Below are 27873 nucleotides of genomic sequence, written 5' to 3'. Positions count from 1 at the left end.
CCTACTAAGTCTCTCCCATCAGAAACACACAGTCCTCCTGAGTGAATCTCCCATCAGAAACACACAGTCCTCCTGAGTGAGTCTCTCCCATCAGAAACACACAGTCCTCCTGAGTGAATCTCCCATCAGAAACACACAGTCAGCCTGACTGAGGCTCTCCCATCAGAAACACACAGACCTCCTGAGTGAATCTCCCATCAGAAACACACAGTCCCACTGAGTGAATCTCCCATCAGAAACACACAGTCCTCCTGAGTGAATCTCCCATCAGAAACACACAGTCCTCCTGAGTGAGTCTCTCCCATCAGAAACACACAGACCTCCTGAGTGAGTCTCTCCCATCATAAACACACAGTCCCACTGAGTCTCTCCCATCAGAAACACACAGTCCCACTGAGTCTCTCCCATCAGAAACACACAGACCTCCTGAGTGAATCTCCCATCAGAAACACACAGTCCTCCTGAGTGAATCTCCCATCAGAAACACACAGTCCTCCTGAGTGAGTCTCTCCCATCAGAAACACACAGACCTCCTGAGTGAATCTCTCCCATCAGAAACACACAGTCCTCCTGAGTGAATCTCCCATCAGAAACACACAGTCAGCCTGACTGAGCCTCTCCCATCAGAAACACACAGTCCTCCTGAGTGAATCTCCCATCAGAAAAAACACAGTCCTCCTGAGTGAGTCTCTCCCATCAGAAACACACAGACCTCCTGAGTGAATCTCCCATCAGAAACACACAGTCCCACTGAGTGATCTCCCATCAGAAACACACAGTCCTCCTGAGTGAATCTCCCATCAGAAACACACAGTCAACTGACTGAGTCTCACCCATCAGAAACACACAGTCAACTACTAAGTCTCTCCCATCAGAAACACACAGACCTCCTGAGTGAATCTCCCATCAGAAACACACAGTCCTACTAAGTGAGTCTCTCCCATCAGAAACACACAGTCAGCCTGACTGAGTCTCTCCCATCAGAAACACACAGTCCTCCTGAGTGAGTCTCTCCCATCAGAAACACACAGACCTCCTGAGTGAGTCTCTCCCATCAGAAACACACAGTCAGCCTGAGTGAGTCTCTCCCATCAGAAACACACAGTCCTCCTGAGTGAGTCTCCCATCAGAAACACACAGTTCTCCTGAGTGAGTCTCCCATCAGAAACACACAGTCCCACTGAGTGAGTCTCTCCCATCAGAAACACACAGTCTTCCTGAGTGAATCTCTCCATCAGAAACACACAGTCTTCCTGACTGAGTCTCTCCCATCAGAAACACACAGACCTCCTGAGTGATCTCCCATCAGAAACACACAGTCCCACTGAGTGAGTCTCTCCCATCAGAAACACACAGTCTTCCTGAGTGAATCTCTCCATCAGAAACACACAGTCTTCCTGACTGAGTCTCTCCCATCAGAAACACACAGACCTCCTGACTGAGTCTCTCCCATCAGAAACACACAGTCCTACTAAGTCTCTCTCATTAGAAACACAGTCCCTCAGAGTCTCCTGTCACATAACATTCACATAGTCCCCTGAGTCTCTCCTGCTCACTGTACCAGTATGAATATTAACATTCAGAGCAGCTTTTCATGTACACTTTCCCTGTGCAGTATTTATTAAGCACTCTGATCTCTTTCCTGGAACTCGTCAGAAGTGCAACATGCTGCATCAGTTAAGTTTCCTGTCGGTAGAGGACTTGAATAAATAGGCACGCTGCACCCCACCAGAAGGGTGATGCTGCAGGGAACCAGCTGCCTTTCAATTACCACTTCCAGTTCCCACCGGAACGTCCTCTTAATCTCAAGGACAAATACACTAGAAAACACTAGAAAAAGATTCACTGCAGGAGCAACAGAGACCTCCAATCCAACGAGTAAAGCAAACACATGCACACACACACACACACACACACACACACAAAAACACACAAACACACTGACACAAGTCACACACGTACCCAAACGCTTAAAATCACACACATATTGACCAACGTAAGGAACACGCACAAAAAGGCAGGCACATACGCACACACACACACACACACACTCACTCTTGCTTGTGTCCACCAGGCTAACAGTGGGTTCCACAGTTTTCTGTATTTGCAACAGGTCACACCGGCTGTGCACAGTGTATGGCATGGATGGAGCAGCACATAATTGAATCTGAGCACTGAATAGAAATTGTAAGTTGAGTCAGACAATGGGGGAAAATTGCTTCCATTTTCTGGGAGATGCAGCAGCTCTGTTAACCTGTTAACCTTACTCTCTCTTTCAGAGAGAGGGAGAGAGAGACAGAGAGCGAGAGAGAGAGAGAAAGACAGAGTGAGAGAGAGAGAAAGACAGAGAGACAGAGAAAGAGAGAAAGACAGAGTGAGAGAGAGAGAGAAAGACAGAGAGACAGAGAAAGACAGAGTGAGAGAGAGAGAGAGAGAGACACAGAGACAGAGAGCGAGAGAAAGAGAGAGACAGAGAGCGAGAGAGAGAGAGACAGAGAAGGAGAGGGAAACGTTCTCATACATTACGTCAGTGTCCTCCACTTTTTCAACATTAGTTTAATATCACTTATTTAAAGCCAGCTGTCGCATACAGGTGCACATTACCCTGGGATAGCTCTGTCTGCCACCGCAGGGGCCCTCCACCGCCCGCTATCTTAAAGCCTTTCGCCCCGGGGAAAGCCAGCCAATAAGCTGCTCCTTAATATTCCGCCCGACGCCCGGGCCTCGGCATTGCGAGCGTGCTTGCGAGGGCTTTAGTGCTCCCCCGATGGGCCGGCTGGCCAGGCGCACCGCGAATCGCCTCTCGCTCGCACCGCGAATTACCGCCGGCGCGGCTCGCCCGGCGCCGATTTATGCCGAGACACGCCCCGCCCCGCCCCCTTCAGCGCGGTGGGGCAAGGACAGCGGCTCTCGTTAAGCCTCTGTAGTGATCACCCCCCCCCCCCCCCCCGGTCAATGGCCGGCTACCACGAGGCCGTTTTTACCGTGCCGGTGACGTCACACCCGCGGCACGTGGGCCCGTCGCGGAGCGAGTAACGGGAGCAGGCTGCCGTCCAATCGGTCTCTCTCGTGGGCGTGCCCTCGCGACCGTCGAGGCACACGCGTTCGGCGGAGCGACGGCTTTTCCCGCCGCGTTCTGCGCCGCCCCGGGGTCCGGCGCCTGCGACAGACGTTACTCCGCGCCGGGCACGTTTCGTTCCCGCGGGCGGGAGCTTGGCTCGCGTTCGCGTTTGCGCACAGCCGACTTGTTTCAGCGCATTTCTATCCCCGTTTGGAAGGGAGGCTCTGGTCAAGAATCTTTGGTCCCTTTTTTTCTGGTGGGGGGGTGGGTGTCAGACACTGACTGGGACGTGGTTGCACAATGGCCATTTTTCTGTTTGTTCGTTGGACCGTTTGAAAACACACTTTGCCTGGCGCACACACACCGAAAATGTTTGAGGGGAAACACAAAACCGCATAAATTTCATTTTTCGCCGCGGTCCCCTTGCAAGCACAAACGTTGCCAGGGACAGATGGTTCCAGCGGTGCTTTCAGTGGCTTCTCGGCGCATCCCGCTCTGTGGCAAAACGGCCTGTCTGGGCTTGCTTGCTGTCGAAGCCGACTTCGCTCTCGCACCAGGCGCTTCACGCAAGCCCCTGGCAAAGAAATGAGCCGCGGGGCTCTGAACCGCAGAACCAATCAGGACAGGACAGGGACCAATCAGGACAGGACAGGGACCAATCAGGACAGGACAGGGACCAATCAGGACAGGACAGGGACCAATCAGGACAGGACAGGGACCAATCAGGACAGGACAGGGACCAATCAGGACAGCGCAAGGTACCCAGACGGGGCTGAGGCCAGTTCTATTTGTGAATGCGCAGTCTATTCATTTTTTTTTTCTGCTGGCTTTTTTAAAAATGTCTGTTTTCTTCCCAGGACAACCATCATACTAAACGCAGCCCCATGCACTCGCTGCTCGACTGGTTTTTTGGCGGCGAAGCACATATACCTCACAGCGGCAGATCACAGAAAGGCAGAAATCTTTCCATCACAATGAGCTTTTCTCAGTGGGATGGCTTGGCTTGGTTGACAGGTATGCATTATCTGAATAATCCGTACATTCCAAATATTATATTAATGATGCTCTGCTGCAGTAGGGTTCTTTTCCTTCATGTTACAATACTAGGAAACATACTTCCAATGTAGAAATTTAAATTGCCCTCTAAATCATTCACAAGTTTTGATGGGAAAGCACAACAGAGGCAAACTAACTTTGAGCTGGACGTTGGCTCATTTTCATGAGAATTTCGATAAGCAGATCTTTATATTGATTCCACATATCAGGGTAGATGGCTCTGTGAGTGCTTAAGATTTACTGGCACATAGACTGGGCTTACTATGCTATCAGGACTGATTGGTTGAGTACAGGTCCAGATACAGGGGTCTGCTGTACTTTCTGCTGCTTCTCTCAAGTCTCAGACACCAGATGCTCTCTCTCTCTCTGTGCTGTGCCGTGTGTTAAAAGGGCAACAGGTGCTGTCTGCGACGTTAACTCCTGCCTACAGGCCACAGTGCCCTGTGCGCGCAGTTCTCGGTCCCCGCAAATTCAATTAGCGCTAGGCTTCAAGGCTTTTAAATACGTGGGCAGAATCTCTTGGATGACCCAGGCCCTTTTTAGACTGGCTTCTCAGGAAGGACTCATTTCTGAGAACCTTCCGGAAACAACCTCTCGTGGAAGACATGAGGTTTTTTTTACCGTTGGCCCTTCCTCCAAAACCCTCAGTAATAGACATTTAATAGTGCAACGGAGCATGAAAATTTCATTTTCCTCAACAAAAACGTACTTCAGTCGGAAGAGAGGCTTCCGTAAGAGCTTCCGCACGAGGGGAATATGAGATCTGCAGCGAGGGACGACAGTATGCCGTTTCAATTAAGGAGGGAAGAGCGCAGGAGGGCCGCCGTCTGGCGTCCCGCTTTGGTACAGAGTCGCAGACGGCCAGCCCCGCCCACGGCAGCGGCGAAGTGCCCGGAGGAGCAGATGGTTCGGACGTTAAGGGTAGCGGCGAAAGGAAACGGCTCTGACCTGCAGCGGGATCCCGGCCTCCCTCTTGTTCCGCGTCCGGGAGAGCCAGCGTGGCACCACGGTCTGTCCCCGGAGCTCCCCTGCTGAGAGGACACAAACACTGGGGGTCAGCGCGCAGGAAAGCAGGCGTCTCGCCGGGGGCCTACTGCCGGATCTGCTTGGCAGGCCCCGCCTCTGACACAAATTGAAAACGCATCTGCCGCCTGTCTCCGTGCATTAACTCCACCTATCTTTATGTCTATTGGGAGGACAAAAAAGATATTTTGCAAGTCTGTATAGCCGACAGTGAGACGGTGCCTTTTTTTTTTGGGTGGGGGTGAGGTGTGTATTGTCTGTTTCATGTGCAGCTGGGATGAATCACTGAATGTCAAAGGCCAGGCAGAGCTCAGCCACGCGTGGCCTCCAAAGAGCCTTTCAGGTCAAGACGAAGCTGTGAACCTGGCTCTGAAGCCCTTATGAAAAACAAGACCCCCCCCTCCCCCGTAACACCATATGAAGCTGTACAGAGACAACAGACCAATGACATGCTGCAAAGGGGTCTGCACTTTCTCACACCGTTTTGAAAATAACATCTAAGGCTACTCGAACATATGAGAAAAAAAGAAATGGTGACAGACAAAAAGGAATAATAATGACAAGCTGATGTATGCTGTTCCCAATAGTTAATTAGTGTTCAATGGCCAAATTCTCAAGGCCAAGACCTCAAACAGTCAAATAATCTGTTTAATCCCCTGTTAAAACGGGGAATGCTGATTTTAGCGCCTTTTAAGTAAGTAGGGTAGAATTCTTTTGTTTCGATTTTAGTGCCTGAGAAATAAAATAGCGGAAGCGGAGACTCCTCCCAAGATAAATGTATGAATGCACAGCAAGACAGAAAAAAAGAAATAAACAAAAAGAAAGAAAGAAAGAAAGAAAGAAAATGAGCTTTCCTTGCTCAAAAAAAAGGTGGTATCTCATCCAAAATCGTGAAGGGGCTAAACCCTAGCCACAATTCATAGTGTAAATACATTCTCTGAAACTAACTTACTCATATAGTAGATATTTTGAGAAACTAAAACATTTCACCATAGTTGTACTCAGTTGGAATCATTTGCTTTTGCAGAAGAATTGAATGAAGATTTGGTTGCTTTATATTCAAATTACCCCAATTTTGGCTGTCCGTAATAATTATAGATCAAGAACAATCTGCATAACAGCGCAATGTAAAACTCACCTGATTTGGAAACTAGACATTCAGAAGATTCAGATTCACCACACCTTCATTTACTTTGTATCTCTTTGTTTTTTGTAATCCAATTGTAAATTACCCAACGTTTAAAAGTGCAAATGGAAATTTAATTACATTTTTTTCTTTGCTTAGTTTAGCATTGTTTGTTCAAAGTACACCATTTAACAATGTACTGCTCCAGTTTTATCCTACTGTAGTGAGACAAAATATTTATATATTTTCAGTAAGAATTACAACCACAGGTTGTGCTGGTTTGTTCCTTCCCTATAAAAAATGCGTAAATAATTCTAAATATATTATGTCATAATACTTCATTGTAAAAAGTAATATAAATAAAACATGAATTCGTTATAATCCTGAAGTTTCCGAAATTATATCTTTTTTTCCAAAATATTTTCATTGGCTGTATCATTATTGAGTCGTTAACTTAACAAGCAGCAATCTACAGTTTTACAAACAGGTTTTATAAGTTGTTTTCGACTACAAATGCTCAGAATTTTAAATCCCATAAATGTAACATGAGATGTTGTGAGATGTGATTGGAATACTAATCTTGCTAATTGTGCAACAAAGTTTATTTCAGTATAAAAAGCTCACAAATGCAAACTGGCAGGCTAAAACCGGTAGCCTTGGCTTATAAATCGTGGCTTATTGTCACTAACTTCACAGACCTTTACAGCAGCACAGTAGTTTTCTTCTTCGTCACCAACGCCTTGTACCAGATGTTCATTTCTGTTGATTACACTGCAGCACCAATCTCCAGCAACGCTGTCGTTGTCAATGACGGCAATCGACTGTGCCCAACATTTTTCGAACTAGGCTTTGTTCTTGCCGACTCCGGTCACATGTTTGTCAAGGCCGTGTGGATAACGATCAAGGCGGCCGCCTTGAAATTATCTATCCAGGAAAAACCCAGAACGGCAACTCACGGTACACAAATGACAGCTCGATCCAAAATGGCACCACGTATCCGCCAATGCCTTGCGCCCCAATGGCTGTGACACATTTTGCCACACGGGCACTCCCTGTTGCTAATGGTCTCCACCAAGGTTTGAGACAGAGCCAATGAAATGAGAAGGACTGAAGGCATAATGAGCAACGTGCCGGTCAGCATAGGCTGTCCCCAGTAAAATCAAACGATGAAAGTGTGCCATAAGAAAGCAGTCCGTTGGCCCGCCGCTTGTTTAAAATGAGACTTGAGGAGGCTTCGAGGGCAGGACGTCTGTGGTTATAAGCACTGAATTATTAAAACCAGAAGCCAGCTGCATCACAATAATTGTACTTGTTTTCTTGCTAAACAAGCCATTGACCACAAATTGGCTGCCTGCTCAGGCTAGACAAAAACAAATTGCTCAGAACATATGAAATGTGATGAGAAATTTTTGATGGGATGCACATCTGCTGATACATACAGGAAAAGGCTCATTAAGCATCCGCTGAAACAACTGTCAGTGTGTTAACAAGCAAACCGCAGTGGATTAAAAAAATCTCATGGAGAAAACTATACTATAATGTCCATCTGTGGTAATTTAATTTTGAAGATTATAGGTTTACGTTTTATCCTGCTTTATCAATTTTGAAAAGTGTTGCAATTCATGTCCCTTTTGATTTTTCGGGCACAGATTGCTTGTGGAGAAATGCACATACAACAACAGTCACTCTTGGCACTGGATATCATCCCGATAGATCTGTGCAGTTGCGCAATAGGCAATTGTTGCTTAAAGCCTGATTTATACATTGTCGCATGACCCTTTTGACAAGTGTGTGATAAAAATGAAAGTGTCGCATGATATTTTTTTACTTGTACTCAGGCAAGGCCTGTGGGGAGGGTTCACATGGCAACGCCCAGTGAAATTATTGAGAAACAGGGAAATACATTGTATATCTATTTTTGCAAAAATAAAAATTTTAAAAATTAAAATAAATAAAAATAACTGAAAAAAGAATGTGGTCCATCACTCAAGCAAACCAAACAAGGGAAGAATAAAACCAGGCGAACAAGCTATGTACTAGCCTTGTTAATCAGATGTGATACATGCTGGATGAAGACAAGCTTTTCAACTATTTTAGGTTATTTTGGCTAAACGGTTCAATGATTTAATTAACTGCATCCGTCACTAAGGTTTTCCTCTTATTCCCACCACGTTTACCAACACCAGTCAAAACCAAAATAATGAGGTGAAGCAAAAAAAAAAAAAAAAAGTATCCATGGCAATGAATTTCAGGGTTCCATCTGGCAGTCAAGTCAACACTGCGTGACAGAAATTCTAGAGGTGTGCAACACTGAACAAAAAAAATTGTGGGAAGTGTTGTGTGACTAAGAGCATTCTAATAACATATTTTTGGATCTTACACCTTAAAGGGTTAAGCGTGGAGTGACCCTTGGGTGGTCTTGTGTTGGGAAAGGTTTGGGTATAATGGCACTCAAAAGTGTTGTGCCCTATCAGTGCTGTGTCCGCAGCAACCTCAGAATCTTCCGGGGCGGGTGTGGCGAAGGCGGCCACTGCGGGCGCGGTGGCTCCGGCTCCGGCTCGTGCAGGTGGACGCCGCTGGGAGTCAGGATCCATCGCGTACTGACCTCGCCCCCCTGTCACCAAACCTGTCTTATCTCCAACCAATCAGAGCAAAAGGTCAGCGCCGCTACCGCGTACGTCTTCTCCTGCCGGCCAGCCAGGTGCGAGATTAATTTAGGCTCTGGATAATCAGGCACGTGCTCGTCCGGCACGGCGCTGCGGGCCGCTGCAAGATAATAAACCACCCCAAGCGCACAGGAACGGGGGGCTGTGACATCTCTCCCAGCTCCCTGAACTAATGAATGGCTGCAGACCCTGTGCACTTATCTTTCTTTCCAGGAAATGAAAGCATGAAAGGTATTTTTTCAGCACTCTTCCCCTCCCTCCCCCCCCCCCTCTTTTCGCCCCCCCATGTCTTCTGAATTAAATGAGAGGATGCGTCATCGAAAGCTACTGAAGTCGAGCCCCTGTTTTCACCTGCGACTCACCTCTGGTGAACAGGCTCTGAGGTTTTCAGCGACGCCCTGAGGGGCACCATCTACCTCGCTGATTTGGGCCCCGGTGGTGACTTCAATGACTCATAAGGGCTAGTGGTGCTGGGCTTAGCTTTTTTTCCAAAAAAGCACAGAAAAAAGGGTGCAATCATTCTGTGGGTTATAGAAGGTGCAGAAATTGTGGTGATTTAATTCGGTGCTAAGTGCGACCCCCTCTAATCTCTCCTTGCGAGATTCCGACCTGCTCTGTAAAACCGGTCCGAGGCCAAAGGGATGGTGCTTGGCTGAAGTTCCAACCCGAGGCTGAGACAACATCCAAACAACAGATGAACGAATCATACCTAAACTTACAGGAAACGTGTCGCGGGGGCTCGTCTTCACTAAATTAGCGTGAGGCACAAGATACACTGAATACCGGCCGGATATTTTGCATTTGTTGGCGTGGGCGGTCAAGTCGTTCTTCCTTCGCATAGTGATGTTCCCTTAAGGGTGTCACGTTGAGCTCCTCGCTGTAGCCCAGGAAAGCAGATATTCCTTCAGTAGCATAATCCCAACCCAACAGCGCAAGAGGGACTCCTCCGGTCAGGCCGCGCCAGCTGTGAAAGCCGTGAAGTGCTCTGGCACAGTGGAGCACAGAATGAAGAGGCAGCGAGCTCCACATGTCACCTGCATACCAATCTGCGGTCTCTAAAAGCGACGGAGGATACGGCTGTGATGGAACAAGCCTACAAATACGAAAGGACATCTGAAAATGAAAAATGAAAAAAAAATACCGGGGAATAAAAGACGATAAAATGGACAGAGGATCCCTTACGAAAAAAATCATGTGGAATTTGCATGCGAAAAATCATGATTGCACACATGAATTTAACATTTGCACGTGTGAATTAAATTATTCACATGCGAAAAGAACATTTCACATGTAAACTGGACATTTTGACATCTGATGGCTTTTTAATGAGACATTTGCATCTTCACTTATTCAAATGTGAACTACAATTTTCACATGCACAAACAAAACATGTGACTTGAAATAGCATAGGCTACCCTTTTCCGCTGTCATTTTATAAGTGGGATTATATTCATAGTTCACATGTGTACTCTAATGTTGGGTGTTCACATGTGGTTTTTGAACATATTTTTTCATAAGGGATACACCTCCCCCATGACAAAAATATGTCAGCATAAGACACACCCACTCCAAAACACAAGGAGTCTTTTTTCCAAAATAAAAACATTACATATGGTATATAAATGGTTTTTAGCACAACAAAAATTGACTGTAAATGTCACAGGTCAAGTTGTGTATTTTCATTTTATGTAGATATAATATGTCTAGCGTTACAGGTTGAAGAATGTGTCAGTATTTCAGTGTATCGGTCAAAATAAACCTGTAGCAGTAGAGTGGCCATCTTTATTGCCCTACCCATGGGTTAATTCAACCTGTCACACTCAGACACACGGTTGGTGCTGGCACATGAACTGTGGCTCTCAAGCTTTTTCTAGGGGCAATTTCAAAAAATAAAGAAATAGTTAGATAAAAGCAGTGTTCAACCATGAATGCGAGACACACGTTTTTCTGTGGCACATGCTGCAGATGGGTTCTCTCCAAAGGGTTGTAACTTGCTCAAATGCTGAGATTTTCAGCCAGAAGACATGCCCACAATTTTGTGTCTGGGAAGGGTTTGTACTGTAACTACTGGTGATTGCTTCATTTAAAGAGAGAGAGAGAGAGAGAGAGAAAAGGAATAGCATAGAACTGGGCTTCATCAAAATTGCAGTTTTTTTTTCAAACTGTAAAACAAAGTGACTTGATTTTTTTAAAATGGGGGCGGGGTGTATTGTGCCTCTTCATGATATTAATTCATCTGTGGATGGTCCTGCAGATTACATTTTTAGACCTTGCTGCGCTCCCTAAAAGTCATCATCCTGAAAAGCTATTCTTCAGTTGTGCTTTTGTTTTTGTTTGCCTGTTTCTTTAAGAATCATTCGCTGGCTGCTGCATCGATTGCCATGTGGGGACCTGAATCCGATGCTCGTAAAGTGCCTCACAGGGTGCAAGATTGCTGCTTCTGTCATTTTTGAGACAAAAAGTGAAGAATATAATCTGCTCCCATATCCAGGCTAAATGCCCACATAGGACAATTATATACGTTGGTCTTGTGGGGGGGTGCTGAGAGATGCTTTCCTTTCTCAGTATGGAATTCCTGCTATAGAAACTGTTTTCCACTGTGTATTTAACAAGGCACACGGTGTATGAAACACAAGCTTGGAGCAGAGGCACTCGGAAAATGAAGCACTCTCCTTGTAGTAAGAAAAAGGAAAGTCTTCTTCGCTGCATAGAGCCTTAAAGGCTGGAAACCATTTCATTTCTAATTAGCTATGCTATAACTACAGATCCTACAAACTAGACCAAAAGACCACATTATTTACATTGACCTACATACTAGACATACTGACATCAGTCTACTGCCTAAAAGGGCCTGGTGCCCCAGCCCATAAGGACTAAAGGCAGATACACACTGGATGCTCACTCGCAAACTCCTGGTGGCCATCAGGCAAAGCAGGGAGCTCAGGTAGGTTCTGCATGCACAGGTAGAAGGCGCATTCATATTGTACCTGTACACACGGCTAGAGTTGAGCGAGTGAAATTATTTATAATTGTGTAAAAAAAAAAACAATTTCCAGAATTCATCAAGGGAATAAATTTCTTTGAAGTGAAGAGGCGAAAAACAAACAGAATAAGTAAGTTTGTGTTTAATATTATATGTAAGTTTAATATAAGATTGCCATCCCATTCTTCCAGTGTGTTTTAAGTTGCTCACCTCCCACCTTGTGAATTTGTATGAACCGCACAAACTCACCATGTGTGATTTTGTCAGTTTTTTACTTTTTTCAGGTAGCAAACAGTCCCCATGTGTACACTGAGATGTCATCACTCGCCAAGTTTTTGCAGTTGCGCACACATTCAGCAGGAAGGTGATTTGCTGGCCGTTTTTTGACCAAAGAAACCAAACCAAATCAAAAACATATTAGGCAATTTTTTTTTGGTTGAAACAACCATTTAAATAAGTAACATGTTTTCCTCTCCATAGGTTACCAAAACTTGAGAGGACAGCACAATATCCGAGCCTGGTCAGAGGGCTGTTTCCTACTTCTTACCACAGAGAACATTTGCAGCTCTGGAGCGACGATCTCGGATGACAGACTCAGCTCGGCCCCAACTTCATGACTTCATCATTTCGCCCCGTGAAAGCCATTAGCCGAGGCTAATGGGCCCGGCGAAGGCATTAGAGGCCCGCAGGTTTTTAATCACAGGGCCCACTGAATGATGACACTGGCCATGGCCGCGGCACCGCAATCGGGCTGCCTAATGAATGCGGAGAGCCCTGAAGAAAATTAAGTTTCGTCAGCGTCAAATCACAAATCACTAGTCTATTTCCCTCTCCCTCTCTCCACCGCAGTATAACTTCGGTGGACCTTGTGACAGCACTCATGCAACTCCATTCTGACAAATGGTCCCTCTCTCGCCAAAAGGGGGGGCGTTTCAATGCGTCAGCCAGAGTGCGCAGGACACCTCGGCTTATTACAGCGATGGCTCTCAGACCAAACGCCTCATCTTACAGGAGGGGCTCTACGGTACGCGTGGAGCTTTCAAAGACGCTAAGTGCTGATGTCATTCTAAAAAATATAGTAAAACAAAATGGGGTACACTTTATAGCATGCAGTTTAGAAAAAGAGATGACCAAGACCAGCGGGAACAATCAGAGATGTGCTAATAAAGGTGGAATTAATTATTCCCGTGCCCTTCCACGTTTTGTTTCCCGAAAACTTTGTAACGACCTCAAAAACTGCTGCTTCGTCAAATTCGTTACCATCCATTTCTCCCACAATACTGATTATGACAGGAAAAAATGGAAGAGATTGAGAAGAAAATAAAACTGCAGAGGGTAAGAAAGTTTTTTATTGCTTTTGCGTTGGCCTGCTGTCTCTGGCACATAAATCATCCATTGCCTGCACACGGGGCCCATCCCAAAAGGGCAGCCGGAGGAGTCCACTGGGTGGCACTACGTCTGTTCCACGCACATGTGACACTGGCCTCAGGACAGAGACGTTTATGGGTGGGGGGTCACCAGTGGGAGGCTACTGGGAGGGATGGTGCCAAGACCTGGCATTAAGAATGAGGAGACGCAGTTATAGGGGAGAAGCAGTAAAAGTCTGCTGCGATCAAGTTCGATGAAAGGGGTCCAAATGACACCTTCAATACCGGCCCAGGTTCCAATATTCCTCTCAAAACCACATTAAAATCTCAGAGATGCAAAATGCATAAATAAATAAATAAATAAATAAATAAATAAATAAATAAATAAATAAATAAATACACTGACTGCTTAAGCAAAAACTTCTTTGGACTTCGAGGTGCAGCCAGGTCAAGACATATCTGCTGAATTTCATTTTTAAATCTTCCAGAGGGATCAGCTTTTTAATGGGTACTTGAATACTTGGCTGTATTTATGAAATATTAAATGTGCCAAACAGAAAGATGATTCATCTCCATTTCCGAACGCAACTGAAAATATGTGTGCGTAAGCATGCGTGTGTGTGCGCGTACGTGTGTGTGTGTGTGTGTGTGTGTGTGTGTGTGTGTGTGAAAAGCTTCTTAACTGCATTTAGGTGGTTCTGAAGAGCAACTAACACTCCTTACAGCCACAGGTATGTATGATGAGTGCAAATAAATCAAATCAAATCAAAAGCTGGAAGACTCTTTTGGACTGTCACTTTGGGAAGCCAAGCTGACGTAACTGCCAGCTTCCTCTTAGAGCTGACATTTTCTGTGATGGGAGTGAAATGTTAGGGCTTCCAAGTTACTGAAAAACTACCCAATAAACACACGGGATTCTAGATGGGCATGGGGATAAATTTGTCATCATAATCGACATTATAATAAAATGTAATTGTCATTTTTATATAAATCGCAGCTGCCTATGACCAAGATGAGTTACTCTCGACTTGCCTTTTGGCTTCGAGGCGCTCTGCCCATACCTCTGTCCGCCATGTGCTTTAACAGTCAAACAGAGCCACTCTGTTTGCAGGGGAATCTTGTTCAAGGGGACGAAGGGAGCAAGAGGAGACCCTTCATGCTTCACAAACAAATTCTGATATTCATATAATCAGCGGGGCTATGAGTCAGCAGCACATTCAACGTTGAAGGCATACTTCACTTTGGTATAACACGCAATTTTGTAACGCTTACCCCATTGTATTTGCACAGCGGGAATACTAGCAACATCAGCTGTCCCTGCTGATCGTTAATGGTATCGCCGTTCTTCCCGGATGTACATCTCCCGATTCACTCCCATTCATTTTGAAATTCGAAATTAAGTTTTAAACGACCAAGGATAATAGAGCAATAAAATAGTATGACCATCAAAAGGTTTTTTTTTGTTTTCAGATTTAGATCCTTTCCCAGTAGTCTCATGCTGTGGCTTGACCTCTGAGAGGTCCTAGTTCCTAGCCTGTGAACTGTCCCAGGAGGTAGCGCGTACGCTACAGAGTGCCCGGGCTCCTTCCACCAGGGTGGCGTACTCCTACAGGTGCCACTTGTTCCAGTCTAGGCGCAGGGCAGACAGAAGGATCCCTTGTCCTGTGCAACACCTGTGATCCTCCAGCTTTTACAGGAGTTGTCTGACAGGGGACGGTCCCCTGCTACACTTAGAGGATTTGCGGCAGCAATATTTGTCACTCACACATCCTCGAGATTGTCTGCGGAGGACAACCATCTGATTAGGCAGTTTCTTAGGAGAACCCAGCGGTTTAGGGCCCAGAGGGCATCCTGGCTTCCTACCTGGGACCTGGACCTGGTATTGAAATCTCTAATGTGTGCCCCATTTGAGCCCCTCGACTCTGTGGAGCTGAAGTGGACTTCCATGAAGACAGCGCTCCATTTAGCCATGACATCAGCTAAAAGGGTGGGTGAACTGCAGGCTCTCTTGGCACATAAGTGTTGCTGTTGATTCACTCCTGAGGGTGTGGCGGTGGCAGCACTTTGTCATAACCCAGCCTTTCTCCCAAATGTATTGTCCCCACGTCATCTAAATCATTGAGCTGCACCCCTTCTGCCACCCTCCACGGGACACAGAGTAGGACCACAACTTGTCTCTCCTGTGCCCTGTTAGGGCCTTATAGGTCTACATAGCTAGGAGTGAACATCTCAGGATGACAGAGCAGCTGTTAATTTGCTATAAGGCAGAATTGCTTGGTCTACCACTGTCCATAGCTAGGCTGTCCCATTGGATTGTGGACACGATACAACAGGCGTATGCTGCTTCAGATGCGACCACACCCCCAGCAGTATGAACTCACTCTATGAGGGGCGTTGCTACCTCACAGGCGGTGTTCCGGGGTTCATCGATGCCAGATGTTTGCGCAGTAGCAATCTGGTCAATGTCCTCTGTTTTTACCAGGTTTTACAGTCTGAATGTGCCCCCCACTACCTCCTTCACGGTTGGCTGGCTGTGACACCCCCCAGCCCTGCTAGGTCTGCGAGGGTGACCCTTACCCTATGGCACAGTGTTCCGGTATCAGCATTGCTGAACTGGAACCTGTGCATAGGATTGTCTGGCACCACACCTTCAGGAGCAGGTGGCTCAGCATCCGGTGGTCCCCATTCGTATGAGGGGTGGCATCAGTGTCTCGCTGACGTCGTCCCTCGTGGGGTGCTGCAGAGTGAACATGGTTCCATATTTGTATTTAGTCAGTTCACTGTTTGGCACTGTATATAGTCCATTTGCACCCTCAGCTCTTAGCTGCAGGGCACCGCATCGCCATGAAAGCAAACAGGCTCCATGGCTAGGGGATTGGCAATCTGGTGTCTTGCCGTTACCATCCCTTAATTTCAGGTTGCTGCAACCGCCTCGGTGTAGTTCAGCATCTGCTGCCACATTCCGCACAGGTTGCATCGCATTTGGAATCCCCTTCAGAACTCCTTCCTACTGGCGCTACACTGTTTGTCAAACACCCTAGCCTAGCTTGGGTTGTTAGAGTACGCTCAGTCTTTCGCTGTGCTTGTGTCTGTCTTTGGTGCCCCAGCTTGTGCACTGTGGCTCCAGGGACCTGCACCTTCTCCTCGCGATGGGTCTTACAGGGATTTCCCATACATATGGAATACGTATCTGGGTGGAGAGATAGTGTCGATATGACAGAGAATATTCAGTTATGTCGTAACCTCGGTTCTCTGAGTGAGAGACTATCTCTCGCACTGAGATGTGTAAATCAAAGAGGCTTATATAGCTTAAGGTCACGGCCAAGGCGCATGTGCTAGCAAGCTAGGGTGTCATACAAAGCACCCATATCACATGCCACCGGTGTCATAGTCCTGTAGTGCGGTTTCGTCAGGTTTATTCAGAACAAATACATTTCAACAACCGATGAGAATTCTGTATGTGTGTAGATCCCTTAGTGAAATGACTCTAGCCTACTGATTGATGGCAGTGCTAAATAAAAAGTGTTTCAATACTTAACGGCAAGAAGATGCCAGTTCCGTTAAATGATGTCAGCAGGTCAAAGGTCCTGGCAGGTGCGGGATTCCAGTCAAGACGACTTGGATGTCAGATATTGTACTTGGGCCCGTGCCAAAAGGGAGTTATTGAAGGAAAGTCTGAAGATACATGTCCTCAGGATGCAGTACCATACATACTACATAACCAAATGGTCATCAGCCATCAATTCTATAGAAAAATATACTCCTCGTACTGAAGTAAACCCATATGAATTGTAGTACTGAGCTGTGCAGGCTGGTTTTAAAGAAGAGGAACTGAGCCAGTTAGTTATCCCCTTGATAGCTGTGCACTGTCACACCCTTAGGACAACAGGTGGCTTCTGTGGATTAAGCAGGAGAGGACGGGGGTTCATGGTCTGCAACGTATCGCCGTTTCAGTTCAGTGCATACAACCGCTGCTCTAACTGCAGACAGCGGAGAGAGTGCGAGAGCCCCATCAAAACGCATTCCCCCATCTTTCACCCGGCAAGCTGTCACTTAGCACCCACGGTTCACAGAGAAAGCAATAAGTCTGACAGCGACGGCGACAGTGAGAGCGCGAGAGAGAGAGACACACCGAGAGGCACAGAGAGAGTGAGAATGACTGACAGACACAGAAAGAGAGAAGTGAGATCGAACTGAGCACGGAGAGTGGCCAAAGAAAGAAATAAAATTGCTCTAACCAAAAATTTCGCAAACAAACAAGAAACAACTGCCCACCCTCCAGAGGGAGAGGAACTGGATTTCAGTAAGAGCAAAGTACAGAGATATCACTCTTACCTTTTTAATTTGATCACTTTATGCCCAATTAGCTTCTTTTTTTTGCAATATACACAGCATGCCATTTCAAGCAAAAAAAAAGAGACAGTGCAAATGGTTATCAAACTGAGAAAGAGGGGCAGTGAGAGAGACAGTGTCAGAGAAATTATACCTATGCATTTCTGCCAAACAGCGCATAAGATGGCCTTACAATGGCAGAGAATTTATTTTTTTAAAACAGCTCACAGAGCACTCCACGTAATAAAGAGCAGGCTCAACAAAACTCAAATACAAATTCAAATTTGAACCAAACTCTGAGTGTGTTATTCAGGATATTGTGCTGTCAGGAATGAGATTTGCAGTCCACTCAGTCAGCTAAATCACAATGAATGGAATGGGCATCTAGTAGAGACTCAACATATTGAAGCTGGTAGAAAAATCTTTGAAGCGGAGAGACAAAAAATCTAAATAATACATACATTGGTCAACTTCCCCTAAATAGCAAATCTCCAAAAAAAAAAAAGAGTGATAAAATTGTTGATTTATGCTACAGATCAAAGTTCTAAACCCCAGAAGATAAACCCTGAAAAAGTCCACCGATCTTGGAGTTTAAAAACCAAATAAGCCAACTCATGCCATCTTCTACCAGGCAGACAGATTACAGACAGAGACAAAGATGCACTTTCTCCCACACTATTTGCACATTACGTAACCCTCAGAAGCCGCTGTTCTAATTATTTAAATTATTCCTCCCTTTGAAAAAGATGACAGAACAAGACAAGCTGTCAGACCGACAGGGGGAGGTACACACAACATCATCAGTTGCCTCTGTTGTGACATTCTGTCATAGCCTGTCGACCAAGCAAACGGAGCACGATTTCATCATTATACTTAAAAAAAACTTAAAAATTTGTTATAAACTATTTAAAAATTGCCTCGAGTCTCTAGGTTACTTTTTAAAAACCATTAAATGATTTTTTCCCATTTTGTCCCCACTAGTAAGTATGTTTCCAATAGGCATGTGCCTTGTTAATATGATATTGGGCCCCCCATTCTGGGGCCCCAAAAGGCCACTAAGGCTGTCACAACAGCAAATGAATATTCTGGAACCTTTGTGCCAAGGTTGGTATTTTTGTCCCAGTTATTTTGGTGTTTGCCCTGAGTGGGTCAAATGGGGCTTCGTCAGTCATTTGGGAGATGTATCCTGGAGCAAAACATATGGTGCAGTGGTATTTAATAGATATAAGGGTCTAAAATATGTGCTACCAGAATCTTAGTCTTAAAGATGGTGCAACCATGCATGAGTGCTTGATGAGGGGTGATTGTGAAGAAAAAATCACTTTCTGAACATATAATACAGCCATTGACAGATAAAGATACAGATACCACAGTTACAATATCAATTTTGAAACCACTGGGGTGGACTCCCATTACAGCTACCATTTTCTTTTGTCTCAGATTACCGAACCGGTTCAGCTCAGATTAATAAACTGGTGCTTTAAAGCCAAGGGAATTGGAATAAATGCAGTTTGAATTCATAAATCAATAATAACTTATAACTGATGATATTTGACTGAGATTTAAAGTGATTTCTACAGGATCACTATCAATTGCTTCTCCCTTGACAGTGGTTGGTGGTAGATTCTGATTGAGAGAAGTACCGGTTAGTATTGTAATTGTATCTTTATTCGTAGTCCCCTCCTTTAACAGCTCAAGTACGCAAATAGCCTGTGCATGCAGCGTCTCCCTTTGCTTGCAAAAAAAAATCTAAAATTATTATAATTAGTGTGAAGGGAAGAGGAAGCACATTAAAGAACACCTCAGCATATTCTCTTTTTTATTTTTTTAATGTGACATTCACACAAACATTGAGAGCCGAATAGGAACATTTTATTTAATGCAATGTTAGCACATCGAAGACGCACAGCCACTTGCTATTTAGGTCGATGGCTATTTATTACCAGCAGAATAAGCTTTCTTTTTTTTTTTTTTTTTTAGGAGAGCGGGACAATCTGGCCTCCTTTCGTATTTTCTGCATTAATCAGACAGGTAGAGAGCAAAGAGGGTTACAGACAGAGAACCACTGCCCCCGTCGGGTGGGGGGGTGGGGGTCTGGGCATATGGCTCGCAAGTTGGTTGTCATGGACTGAATCGCACGTGTTGTCAACAGGCTCTTTTTCATAAATTAAGTACCCACCAAGCCTGCATTTTTTTATCTAAATTAAGTGGCACTTTACAAGTTTACCCCTACCTTTTTTTGCTTACTTTATCTTTATCTATTGTACATGTACATTAATAGCAAGTAGGCTATTGCCAATACTTTTATAGACAACATGATAATTATTTCGTTGAAATATCAGAAGGAAATATTACCATATAACATTGAGTAAAATTTAGCACGTAACACATAAGACATAATTGAGCATTTTTTCTGTAATACTTGTCACAACTAGTTCATTACCAACTGAAATGTTGTCTTGATGCAATGCATCCCAGTGCACCGCATTCTTTTGACTTCTTAAAACACTGAAACTTGTTTAGTGCCAGAGTTTGACCAAGCTACTGCCACCTTCACCTTCACATCCTCAAAATAAAATTTAAAAGTGCATGAATCAGAGTGAGGAGGAGTGAGAGTGACAGAGAATGAGCTCACAAGCACCTGCCTTTTGCCTTTGCCTTTCCAGTCAGCATTGACAGGAGCAGCTGCGGTATTGGTAACTCCTACCCTTCCATCATCAATTGTCGAGATGGAGCCGGAACAAACCACTCGACACAGAGAGGAATGGCTGTGGTTTGACAGCGAAGAAAACAAGAAGCTGCGCTTCCCACATACTCAGAAATGACCCACATCCGTGAGATGGAAAGGGGGGGGTCGGGGGGGGGGTCGGGGGGGGGGTCGGGGGGGGCGATGCGTCAAGCTTCTGAAAATACCGCCATGCTGACAAGGCAGCGAAGCGCTATCAGCAGCGGATGAAAGCGGCTAAATGAATCGCCTCCCCTGCAGCACCTCGACAGCATCTGAACAATGGCAGGCCGCTCTGGCGCTAACGCGGCAGCGAGGGCCCCGGGGAGCAGGGATCCGCCGCTCGCGAGCCCGTCGCCCCCCCGAACGGCGGACTCGCCCGCCGGGCCCCCCCTTTCGTCTCTGCGCCGGGGCGCTCCGCTCTCGCCGCAGGGGACCCGTTTCGACTTCCGGAAGAAACGGGGAAAGACGGAGGCTTCCGCCGCGGTCCTGGCGGGAAAACCGAGGGCGGCGACGGGACCCTTCGGCAAACCGTCGCAAACGAACTCGTCGGAAAAAAAAGACACAAAATGGCTCCGCGGGCCGAGCCGCTGGGAATGAGCGGCGTGCCGCGCCCAAAATCCCGCACGTGAAGCGTCGGACGGAGGGCCCTGCTGTTATACACTTTAGCCTGGGAGGGAGGCCAGACACGGATCAAATTTAGCAAAACGTTCACATTGGCCAAATGCACGGGTTGACAAATCACATACCTGTGTGGTAATTCTCTCAGCATCGGCAACCAATTCTCTCGGCCTCTCAAGGCCTATGCCAAGACGGAGTAAAACATACTGTGAGTCCAAGATAAGACTTTAGCCTGAATCACAATAACCCGCGCCCCACCGCACAAAGAGGTGACCAGCAGTAATGGATCTCCACACTATAGGACAAATAATTACACAGTGCCCAAAAGCAATGTAAGCCAACGCCTAATCAAAACCTTTCTAGACTAACTCTGGTGTCTTATCGCTCACTGCCACAGATAAATGCGGACGGTGCAGAGGTAATGAGCAGTGCATTCAGAGGGCCGATATAAAGTACAGTTCATCTGCTCAAGCTGCGGTGGGCACACAGTCACTTCCTTATAAGGGAAAACATCGAAAGTGACAAAAAGCCTCCTCGCTACAAACAAATGGTAAATGGACTGCATTTAGGCTATATAGCGCTTTTATCCAAAGCGCTTTACAATTGATGTCTCTCATTCGCCAGAGCAGTTAGGGGTTAGGTGTCTTGCTCAAGGGCACTTCGACACGCCCAGGGCGGGGTTTGACCCGGCAACCCTCCGACTGCCAGACAATCGGTCTTACCTCCTGAGCTATGTCGCCCCACAAACGCATACAAACTGCACACTGTAGCAGTTCAACGCGATTAATCGAGATGGCAGTGTCATAAAAAATAAAGTACGAAACGTAGAGCATTCACCCTTCAAATGGGTGGTGTCTTGTCCCCGTCTGACATACAGCATCTATACAACATCCAAAATGATATGCAGAAGATATTTTTTTATTTTTCCCCCCCACCCCTTAATGTTTTGTTTAATTTAGTCAAAAGGGACAGAGCACAGTAACCGACGTATCAGCAACTATGTCGATGACAGATTTATCTACGCAGCTCATTTCCATCTGCTGTCCTGTAGCGGGGGGGGAATATGTGCAGACTGCGTGATGAAATAATAAAGGACGAACGTAGAATGACGGTGCGCAACGATGCATCGAAGAGGACATTTCGGCTCCTCTGACCAAAGGGTTTCCACTCGTCTCAGACTGTGCAGTGCTCCTGACACAACAGAGGCAGAGGGGCCCGTTCCAGCACTCCTGCCTCCACCCTGCGAGCGAGAATTCACATCACGCGGGACGGGGGCGCGTACAGTAAGGATGGTCAGCACGGCGGGGAGCCGTTTCAACTGGGGAACGTGGCAAAGCCCCTAACCGGAAAAAGGCCCGCTCGCTTGCTTACCTCAACTGATGCACGCACACGGTGGCAAGGTCACATTCAGCTTGTCTTTTTTTTCCAAAAGCTCATATTACTGCCATTATATATCAACTTTATAGAACTTTGGTTGTTGCCACTGACTTACAAGCTAGAACTGTAAGGTTAGCTGCTGCAGACTTCTGGGTTCTGATCATGTTTCATCATGGGGGTCACACAGAGTGCCACAAGCCAGGTTCATACTGGGGATGCCAGGCAGCTAATTAGAAGCCATGCAGGATGCAAGCAAACTCGACTTCTCATAAGCAAGCTAACGGGACATCTACCTAGTTAGCTATCAGTTTAAGTTCTGGTTAAACTAATTTCTCCCATATTTATTATTCTACTGTAAGGTATTTTGTCTTCCACTGAAATCAGTGCCATGACTAGTGGGTGAATGACCTGGAGTTTGGCAATCAATAGAAAAGATTCACCAAAGTTCAACTCAAATTAACTCCACCCCATCATGAATATTTATGAATAACTGAGCTTCAGGACAATAAACTCAGACAAAACCCTCTAGAGAACAGAATCATATTCAACAACCAAGAAATGCACAAGGCCCATATAAATATCTTAGCCCCATATAAATCCTGTTCAAGTTAAATTACCACTGATCATTTAATGTGCAGTGAAGTGAATTTATAGAAACAAAATTTTAAAATCCAATCGTGTATGTGCATTTGAATACTAATCAAGCTGTTAATTTACCTAATTAGGTTATTTTAATGTTTAGAGGGATTATTTACCCTAATAAGCCATGTAAATACCACAAAGAGCTATGCAAGCCATGTATAATAAACCTCCCATTTTCACGTTCTGCTACATTACAAAGAATTCCATTAAAAAAAGAAAACAAAATTATTCTACTGATAAATCTAAAGACTGAGGTGGATCAATAGGCTCCTAATTGGTGAAAGTGTGGACACATGGGCACTAAAACTAACCATTTGGTAGATAATGATAAATTATGTACCAAGTAACAAGCCAAACCTGCATTGTGTTAAAGGTTTGATTACCCAAAATAGAAATATCTTTTAATATCATAACCCAAATTTTTAATTTAGTACCCTTCAGGGACACGTCAAATACACATACTGGCATAGCCATGTGGGCTACAGACTCATTCTGTGACCCAGCTCATAAGCTCCTGTCTTCCATTTTGGGTCCTCACCCATAGTTTAAGAAATACTGCTTTAACGTATAAGATCACAAATATGTGATCAGAATGTTCTTAACTGAACATTCTAATGCTGATGTAACAATCACTGCTGGCAATTGAAAGCAATGGAGTTCTAGAACAATTACTTTTTGTCCATGACAAAAAAAAAAACATTCCAAAAAACTTACCTTTCAAAGGTTTAACAACAAGAAAGGAACTTTCAACAATAGACAGACTATAGGAATGACTCATCTCCATAAACTATTTCACATCTTTGTGATTTAAGTTGTTTTTTTATATTCTTACTGAGAGTGAAGGCAGACGCTTGACCTCTTAAATTTAAAACAAGGTGGACTGAGACTTTGGTTCCCATGATGAATCAGTGCTCATTCGCCTTTTTAAAACATGTGGTTTTAATTAACTGTCCCAGGGCCTGGCATCTGTGGGAAAACCATGAAGCAACATTCCTGTCATTTTACCCACTGACACATTTGCAAGAGCTTATTGCAAACATCTGATGTCACTCAGTTCATGCTATGCAAAAAGGCTAGCTGGGTAGCAAAATTGCTATGGCTACAACTTGGCTCGCGACTAGGACACCCATGCTGAAAATATGGGCAGAAAGATCTCCGCTTCCCTTGCAGTTTGCACATAAAAAAACAATCACACAATCCTGCCGTTTGAAAATATAAAATATAAAAACACGCACATATATGTCACTGGCAATTAGGGCTTGCACAAATTGATTACATAAGAAATAGCATTAAAAATATATCAGTGTACAACTATTTAAGTTCTGTAACAGTCTTTTTTATTGACATTCGTTGTCTTTGTACCACCATAAAAAAGATCTGCAGGCTATTTTCAGTTTTAAAACTGTTAGCTGGTATTTAGAACTCTGTTGCTTTTCCTTAGTGCTATCACCCACTCATCCGTCAGCTACGTTTGAAGTGTAGGAGATGCAAAGACAGAAGCAGAAGTATTGCAATTGTAAGCATTCTGTAATTGAAAATAAACATAACTGGTGACTGGTATAAACCTTTTTGAAAACCCATCATTACAGTAAATTTAACCATGTCGATTTTCATAACAGCCAGTATGACAGTTATTCTGTGATCATGACTGCCCTTGGCTAAAAAACAGCAAAAAAAGCTGCACAAACAAACCCAACACTTCAAGCAGTGTACTGCAAAATTCTCCAGATACTAGTGTGCACACCATGGGGAGTATCTTTAAGCCAGGTGGGTCCTATAGGCAGAGGTGGAAAGTCCAAAAAAAAGAAAACGTGTTTCTTCCACCCATAAACTCAGTCAGCTGATTCCCGTAATTTGTTCTACCTCTTGGGTGAAGGATTGTGGTAATTAGCAAATCCAGGTGATCGGAACAAAATACTGGGAGAACTTTTCATTTCCGAATCTGGATCTTCCATCTCTGCCTGTAGGCCCACGTTTTTCTTCACGCTAAATCAGCTGCATGTCAGTGAGCCTAATTCAGAGTAAACCTACCCCGTCACCCTGCCAGGACAGTAAAAACAGTGCTGTGAGTTGCGGTCTTACAGGGTGGACTGTTGACCCACAAGCCACGGGTTCAAAGGCTAAATGTGAATCAGGGAGGGCAGACAAGGTCAGCTGATCGCTTCCTCCAGGGACCGCACATGCTTTTTCGGTTCGACAACCTCCTTCCGTGAACGCCCGGGGCGAATAAACGAACCACGGGCAGAAACCCACGAGGCTCAGACAGAAAAAGGTGCTTTCTCAAGGCCCTGCGCCTAGCGGGTCTTGCTTTGTAAGCACCACATTCATTCTGCATGCGCACTAATTACATCTTTGTGCCCCCTCCCCACACACACACACACATATAAATACACACAGACACTGACGCACGGCGCACGCACTCACGAGATCAGGCTAAAGAGCTGCTCAACGGAAGCAGAGAAACCAAATTAAAATGAGAGCTCCGACCATTTCAGAGCCGGGAGGAGACTCTCTGAGCGCAGCGGCATCGGCACAAAAACGATCTTCCTGTCAATGCCCGGCTCTCTTTCCCGCTGAAATACGCCCACACTCTGAAACGTAACTGCCCCATTTACCATTCTGTCAAAAAGAGCACCAGACAGCAAGAAGTGCCGCATTCTGTGAACAATATTTTATTGAGTATCTTTTATGTAATGACCAACAGTTTAAATCATTGAGAGGGGGCAAGGACAGCTTTTTTTTTTTTTTTCCAAAAGACAACATAAAAACTATGTTATGAATACAGGCAGCAATGAAGTTCACAACGCTTTACCAACTGTTCAAAGGACAAGAGCTTGTTCTTTTAACGCAGCATATTTGCTAAGCAGACACCACCCTGGATCAGTGACTTGATTTATGTTCGTATATACATTATTTATTCAGCTGGAAATGGACCAAAGCCACGCAGGTCATGTCATTTTGCTCACAGGTGCAAAGGCTGTGCTGCTCCTGGGACTGGAACCCATGATCTTCAGGTTGCAATCCCATCACCAAAACCACTAGAACCACACACTGCCTTAATGGGAACCTATGGCTACTAGATAAAAAAATAAATTAATAACTGCTATTTACTGTCCATGTCTAATTTGTCTCTGATATTAGATGTTTCGACAATGGCTGAATTACAGTATCCATCTAAACAACAAACCTTTTATCAGTATCGGCTGTACGACAGAAGAAAGGAGACAGTTTCTCAGTCTCGCTATATAATAGTTCATACAAAACTAGTAAAACAATGCATTTTCAAAAAGAACGTTTCCCCATAATAAATGGAAGAAACGGGAACCAATTTTTTTTATTCAAACTGTAGTTGTTCTGTTTTTCAGTGGTACAACGTAAATTGCCAAGTTGACCCTTGAACAGGCTCACCCACAAAAAAAATCCATAGAAAAACGATATTGCTTTCCGGAAAAGGATTTACAGGAACTCATTTACATAAAGAACATCCCACGGTAATGTCCGTTAAAAGCCACAGTGAATCATCTGTACTCTGTACAACAGAAAGATGTCATTACCAATACATGTATATACAAAATAAATCTGACACGTTTACCATGCCTTCACGTCAACACAAACAAATGATATATAAAAAAAAACAACATCTGTATCTGCATTTCCTGTACTCTTAATTTTCAGAATTCATTTCATGGTCACTTTTCAGAATATAGCATCTCACATGTAGGGTGTCTAACTCACAAATCCAAGCAAATATACTGCCGTTTTTCCGTTCTTTCACATCATTTGGCGGTTTATTAAATTGTTGATTAAAGTGCAAGGGAAAAAAACTATGTTCACTACTGGCTTAAACTGGTCACTGTTAGTTTAGCATTAGGATGCCGTCAATGAATTTACAAAAAAAGGTCAAATTATAAGAAAAGCACTCTGGAGTTTGATTGAACTGGCCTTTGTTTTGCTTATTTTATTTCCATCTGCTAGGAGCAGTGTGGGACTGCCGCAAAGGACTGGACCATTATCACAGTAGGAAATGATCCCTGTTCTACCCTGTTCCACCGACAGCTGAGCCAGGATCAGCTTAAATAAACTGTAGTTATAACCCAAGATCTTTGCCAAAAATTATTAAGCCGAATCGAATCCGGACCGTGCCAGCGCCGACTGGCCTACAGCCCTGCTAGGCAGTGCCCGGGATGGGTGTGAGTTTTGGCTGGCAGAATGTGGGTCTCTCATCACGCACCAGTGAGCCAATCTGGCCAGCCAGGCAGCCAGAATCTGCCTGCACGAGCTGCACGTACGGAGGGCTCCTCTGACTTAGCATCTGTGAGAGCTTCACCAGTGAACAGCAGAGTGACAAGAAGCGGCAGTTTGACATTGCATGCAATAATATTTTTCATAAACTAATCCAGCGTCAGTTGTGGGGACAACTTTTTTCATCACGATTCACATGAATACCGTAGCACGGAACTCCGCCTCCCCAAATGATTATTATTTTTTGAGCAACTACTTCATATCCCCATTTTGTGATCAACAATTTGGAATTCCAAGCTTCAACCCTAAGCCGGTTCCACTGCTGCAGCATCCTCCTTCAGTTCAGGAGGGTGCACCGAAATGGGTTAATCCAGCCACCACTACTTCTTGAAGTCCACCAGCTAAGCTGCACAGCTACCGTAATGGACAGGATGCAGGTGCCTTATCAATCGGAGGAGCCGCCATTGTGTGGCATAGGGAGGGATGACCCTGCTGGCTGAAGCTTCTTGGTATCTTTGTGGATAATTATGCACTGCCCTGTGAGACTCCCTGCCACCAATGGCACTGTCACAGTTGAAATCACATTCCGGACTGAGGACGAATCACTGCACCACGACTACAGTGTGCACCGCACATGCCACCCGAGATGCAT

The 27873-nt window shown here is 45.1% G+C and overlaps 1 protein-coding gene across 2 annotated transcripts in view; it reads right to left on the bottom strand.

The window, feature by feature from the left end:
• The window catches only part of LOC135259639 (disintegrin and metalloproteinase domain-containing protein 33-like), a 156431-nt gene that overhangs the window by 125197 nt on the left and 3361 nt on the right, over positions 1-27873 (bottom strand). The window contains exon 2 of one of the 2 annotated variants that reach the window (XM_064344217.1): positions 5066-5145. In XM_064344217.1, coding sequence (XP_064200287.1) covers positions 5066-5145 — 80 coding nt within the window. Of the gene's footprint in view, positions 1-5065; positions 5149-27873 lie in introns of both variants that reach the window. The other variant, XM_064344216.1, reaches the window with a different exon arrangement.

Source organism: Anguilla rostrata, chromosome 7 (assembly GCF_018555375.3).
Source record: "Anguilla rostrata isolate EN2019 chromosome 7, ASM1855537v3, whole genome shotgun sequence".
Classification (NCBI taxonomy): Eukaryota; Metazoa; Chordata; class Actinopteri; order Anguilliformes; family Anguillidae; genus Anguilla; species Anguilla rostrata.
The sequence above is the reverse complement of the archived record's forward strand: the minus strand, read 5'-3'. Positions and strand labels throughout refer to the sequence as shown.